Source organism: Vanessa tameamea, chromosome 21 (genome assembly GCF_037043105.1).
Source record: "Vanessa tameamea isolate UH-Manoa-2023 chromosome 21, ilVanTame1 primary haplotype, whole genome shotgun sequence".
NCBI lineage: Eukaryota > Metazoa > Arthropoda > Insecta > Lepidoptera > Nymphalidae > Vanessa > Vanessa tameamea.
Genome location: NC_087329.1, coordinates 2,381,268 through 2,387,019, shown reverse-complemented (window position 1 = coordinate 2,387,019; position 5,752 = coordinate 2,381,268). Strand labels below are relative to the sequence as shown.

The 5,752-nt window shown below is 34.8% G+C and overlaps 1 protein-coding gene across 1 annotated transcript; it reads right to left on the bottom strand.

Moving 5' to 3' along the window:
• Positions 1–231: 231 nt before the first annotated feature.
• On the bottom strand, positions 232–5,465 carry LOC113404673 (uncharacterized). Its single transcript, XM_064218265.1, has 4 exons — positions 5,368–5,465; positions 2,320–2,433; positions 1,697–1,887; positions 232–402 (listed from the first exon to the last, which is right to left on the bottom strand). Exons 1-4 carry the CDS (start codon positions 5,435–5,437, stop codon positions 259–261), a joined length of 519 nt encoding a protein of 172 aa, XP_064074335.1. The 5' UTR covers positions 5,438–5,465; the 3' UTR covers positions 232–258.
• Positions 5,466–5,752: the final 287 nt, after the last annotated feature.

Here is a 5,752-nt window from a genome sequence, read left to right as displayed (position 1 = left end):
AGACTGAGATGAGGCGGAAATTGTAAGTGGCGCAAACATTCGTCTCCAATACCAAATTGTCTGCTTGCATTTGAAACACTCAAATATCGAAATGATAACGCACACACCCAAACATTAAACACACTGCCACTGTTGATACGAGAATTGACAAATTTTGTTTTACGAAGAATCTTCTAGTATTCATGCAAACGTTTCAGGCGATTATAATTTAATTTTCTTACAACTAAAATAACTACAAATTAATTTCGACACTTTAGTTTAAGGTGTCAAGCGTGTTGTGTTTTGTTCGATTTCATTCACGGGATTGGTGACAGCGGGCACGATCCTGATTGGTATTCGAAGACACCACAACGGTTCATTGGTTTCGTCCACAACCCGAAACTCAACTGTCGCAGCTGTGCCCTGGAAAAATAATATTAGCACCAATCAGAGCCGATTTAACAGGACACTTATATTGTGTGTCAAATGTTTATTTACTTTGTTATTTATATATTTGGTGACTGGATGATGAACTCATCGACCCTTTTTTATGACATAGTTAGGCGGACGGGAAAATAGGCCACCTGGTGGTAAGTGGTAACAATCGACGCCATAAAAAAAAAAAAAATTCCTGGTGCTCAATGATTGCTCCAATGCGCCAACAATTTTGGGAACTAAGTTATTACGTCCCTTGTGCCTGTAGTTACACTGGCTCACTCACCCTTCAAACCGGAACACAACAATACAATGTATTGCTGTTTGGCGTTATAATATATGACAAGTGGGTTGTACCTACCCAGACGGACTTGCACAAAATCCCCACCACCAAGCACCTCCTTACCCAAGCCGATGAAATGACGATTAAAAATACTGCAAAGTACCTCCTAAAAAATGTCCACCGTCGACTAACTCGTAATAAAACTGGACAACTTTTCAGAAAGTATTAAACTCGGGAGCTGAGATTAAAGGATTCATTTTCCGGACGTCCGGAACGAAATTAAAAAAGATTTTAACTGACATATATAAAGTTTCCTTTATTTATAAATTTTCGTTGTAATAAAGATTTTTTAATCGATGTTAGATTAGGGGAAGAGGCTTATGAGTGTTCTCACACGAGAACTTCTTACGAAATTTGACTCAGTCCAAAGTATTGGATGAAAATATGTTATAAATACGATACTTGCTTTTAGGTTATTATCTTTAAAAAAAAAACAATTCCCGTACACAATTTATCCCGACAGTTTTGCTCCTATGCTGTTTGCTGGGTAATAAATGTCGCGTACCCATAAAATAAAGAAACAGATACCCACGAAATAAAGAAACAGAAATTTTTTTTTACAAAAGACATTAGAAGCGATCAATTAGTTTTTTGTTTAATTAGGAGTTGGCCTGTCTATTTTACAACTTCCAAAGCTCACAACTGCTAATGCTCAGGGTCAGATTATGCATTAGGCAGAATAGCCAACTGTCTAGGAGCCCCGATTGATCTACGGTCCCCTAGACAGGCAAACATTTCTCCTATTCGAATGAGGTAATGGCATACTTTTGTCAAATAGTAAAAAACATCGTAATTTTATATTAAATCTCCTGCGTTATATAGGGGACCTAATATGATTAATCCGGCTCCAATAATGAGCTCGGACAATTAATATATATTTCGATATATACAAAATAACTAATCAAACTATATGATTTAGGAAATAAATCAAATACTTACCACCATGAACAATGGTTCGATGTACATTTTCAATGTATACTGAATCACTTCGTCCTTTAGTACCGGACAGTAGGTGTTCGTCAGAAAGTTGCAAGTGACTGCATTGGCTCCTAGATCGTATTCAATTTCAATGGTGATACCGAAGTTCACGCTGGCTGTTGCGAGGGTCCTCATACTTCTGGAAGTGCGAGCTGTAAGATGATTAAACTTAAGCCGGGTTTCCAAACGTGAGGGAGACGTGTTGTGTAGCGTACTCGGCGTTTCCACCAATGCGGAGCTGAGATGTGATCTCGCTAATGCCGAACAGTACTCTTAGAAATGTTACTGTTTTGCGGAAGCTTAGCGCAGTCGGTAAATAAGGAAGACATGTTGCAAACATCCGTACTCCGTACAGAGCTCACGTCTCGAACACGTTCTATTTGCGCATGCGTGCGCACAAAATTGCAGTACATATTTTGATAAAACTCAGCCTGGTGATACCGTGTAATAAAAATCAATAAATCATCATATAATTAATCCCGAATCAACTAAAACTACATTTGGATAGTAAGTCAATATAATATTAATATGAATATGTATCCATCTATAGATTAATTATTTCAAATATAATATTAATCACGTACGCGCTCTGAAAACAACGTTGATAACAACGTCCTGTAGCTGAGGCAGAAGACAGGGGGGCGTGCTGCAGCCTTCCACATGCTGGTTGATGGGGAGGTCACCTTCATTGATAACACCTTTAAAAATATAATGTTTATTACAAATAGCACTCAATTTAAAGTTAGTAAATTATATCGTATTTTGTCGACATTTACCACTTTTGTGGTAAATTTCGTCAACATGTCATAACTCAGTATATCTTTTCATGATATTTATATTTTAATAGTCTTTCTTTTATACGTAGACCGCAAATGAGACATTTAATAGTACAGTGGCCAGCGCTGCCACTAAACGTACAGCCCCAAAGCACTAAAAACTACTGACCAATCCTTATATCAATGCGGTACCAAAATTGGGTACTAAGAAGTTACGTCCATTGGGCATGCAGTAACACGGACTCCCTCACCTTTCAAAAAGAATCGAAACAACACTAATTAATATTGTGTAGCAGGAAAATATGTAAAAAAACGAGTCAAAAATCTAGTTACAATTACGTTACATTAACAGCCTGTAAATTTCCCACTGCTGGGCTAAAGCCTCCTCTCCCTTTGAGGAGAAGGTTTGGAGCATATTCCACCACGCTGCTCCAATGCGGGTTGGTGGAATACACATGTGATAGAATTTCGTTGAAATTAGACACATGCAGGTTTCCTCACGATGTTTCTCTTCACCGCCGAACACGAGATGAATTATAAACACAAATATTTGACCCAAATACACTAATATTTGTATATTCCTTGTCAATTTTTTTTTTACGTGAATGTTTGCTCAGATTTTAAACGTCAAGGTTGGTGAAAAAAGTTGTGTAGTTTAAATTAAATTAATTAACAGTATTGGCCCCCGATTTAGGCAATCCATTTGCGTTTTATCAATGAACATACTATCTGACAAATTGTTTAAGTTTCAACTTAATTATTTCTTTGAATAATTATAATGTTTCTCAATAATCCACAGCTTATCTTTCGCTAATTCAATAAAATCCGGCTCGAAGGACCATGTGCGGGATTTAAAGAGAAAACTTCGATAGAAAAAATAATAAGACGTTTATCAGTGGTCTACTTCTGTATTCAGAATGACGACAAAAAATATAACTTAAATCTAAGTAAAATCAAGTTACACTACGGCGCAATAAGTATAGCTGCATTTAATTTCTCGCAGGCGCTTAAACACATATAATCTTTACTATATTTCTTATAGTACTATGACTAAACGTCTAAAATCAAAATTCTTATCACATTTTACAGATAAAATTATTTGTAATAACATCATTGTCATAAAAATTCAAATATTATCAAAAGCCATATTATATTAAAATCAGGTATGCTATAATATATCAGCGGTGCCGGCTTCATAAATTTTTAATAATGAATCAAAAGTGATTGCTTGCCTCCATCCCTATATGTTCATCACACTGTTAATTATTATTTTGGGTGTTATAATTTTCAAATAATAATACCTATTTAAATTATAGATATCTCATGTGAAACGGCACACAATTCTGTTCTTTTTTTTTTTTCGAAATTATGCCCTTATTAATTTGTGATGATTGCCATCTTCAACGGTGAAAGAAGACATTGTGAGAAAACCTGCATGTCTGAGAATCGTCGTAATGCCTTCAACTCTCACTAAGCCAGATCGGTCAACTATAACTTAACTCTTCTTAAACTGAGAATGCCCATGCCCACCAGTGCAGTGAACCTTATTACAATAAGTTTTAATATATATTTTTAATATATTGAACAACATCACATACATTACTTTGATCCCAATGTAAGTAGCTAAAGCACTTGTGTTATGAAAAATCAGAAGTAACGACGGTACCACATACACCCAGACCCAAGACAATATAGAAAATTAATGAACTTTTTCTACATCGACTCGGCCGGGAATCGAACCCGGGACCTCGGAGTGGTGTACCCATGAAAACCGGTGTACACCCTACTCAACTACGGAGGTCATCAGTAAGTTAAGTAAATGTTATTAGTAATTACGAGCGCCTTTTGTTTACTAAGTAGGAAAGTAAGCGGTTACTCGAGTTCGTTTTAAATGTTAAATGAATTTAGAGTTGATATCCACAGCTGACCTGACCTGACCTTATATCATATTTAGTCAAATTACACCTTTAATAATCTGAGTATACCTTTTAATTTATGTATTTTTCTTTTTTCAATACGTCCTTTTACGTTTTTGATTTTTGTTTTGGATTATATTGATATTTCATTGATCCGTTACATTCCAAGCTCCGAACTGGCGATTGTGAAATATTATAGCCAGAGATATAAAAAGATAGATATATAACAAGATTAAAATTAGTCATATTAATATAATTTCTTCGATATCCATGATTAAGTTAATTAATAAAAAAAATAAAGTTCTTATCCAGCACATTACGGTTTTACTGGAAGTCACTCGATTACTGATTGAGATTAGCGTTACTTAGGCATTTGACGGATGCATCGAATAAATCAAAAATGGCTGTTATTATATTCTGCGATCTTTCTGAAGCATTAAATTACATGGCACATGAAAAGCTTCTACATTAACTTTAACATTATAGTATAAAATATAATTCAACATATTTCCACAAAATATGAATAAAGGTCTTCGCTGTGCTATAACACTGGCGTTACACGAGGGTCAATTTTAGGACCTATTTTATTTTTTACATTCATAAATCATTATTTTAAACGTAACTTAAAATAATGTTTGGTGACCGTAAAAATCTTATAGATTTTCTTATAGATCCGTAAAAATTTTAAGATAACAAAGATATAAAGTCAAGAAGCAAAAAGCCTAACTCCAATTTACTCGGCTACTCTATTTTGATTTATCGACGACTGACAGTTTAGACATTGCTCAAAACAATTTGGTATGCTTAATATTAGCTATTAATAAGTTAACTAAGCGCTTGAAAATCAAAGACCAGTTTTATCCGGATTAAACAGGATTTAACCTGCAATCTCTGAAAGCCAGAGTGTTTTACCACCCAACAAATATGAAGTAAAACTTACATTTATCGACGGAAGTAGTCTGCGCCTTCACAAAAGCGATCAGCGCACACAAGACGATTGTTCGCAACATGTTCTACAGATTGATACGTTATCGTCAGACCAACAAAAATATACTTTTACTTATCGAACAGGTGTTTATCTAAGAGATAACGTATAATTGTTAACAAAAAATCAAATGATTTATTTGAGATTGCAAAACATTATATTAATCTGTTGTTCGATAAATGGAAGAAATCATTCAGATTTTTTTATACATATTGCTTAGTAGTTTCCGCCCGTGGCTTCGTCCGAATTGATATTAAAAGAAACGGATGTCCTTTCAAGTTTTGATTTATACCAAATTTAATTCAATTCACTTCAGATCTAACAGACAGACAGAGTTACT

Excerpts from the sequence above, each read along its gene's own strand:
- LOC113404673 (XM_064218265.1), bottom strand. The coding sequence starts at position 5,437 with ATGTTGCGAACAATCGTCTTGTGTGCGCTGATCGCTTTTGTGAAGGCG. Across the intron at positions 1,888-2,319 it reads CAACGTTGTTTTCAGAGCGC|CTCGCACTTCCAGAAGTATG; the intron begins GTACGTGATTAA and ends ATCATCTTACAG. Across the intron at positions 403-1,696 it reads TCGAACCATTGTTCATGGTG|GGCACAGCTGCGACAGTTGA; the intron begins GTAAGTATTTGA and ends TTATTTTTCCAG.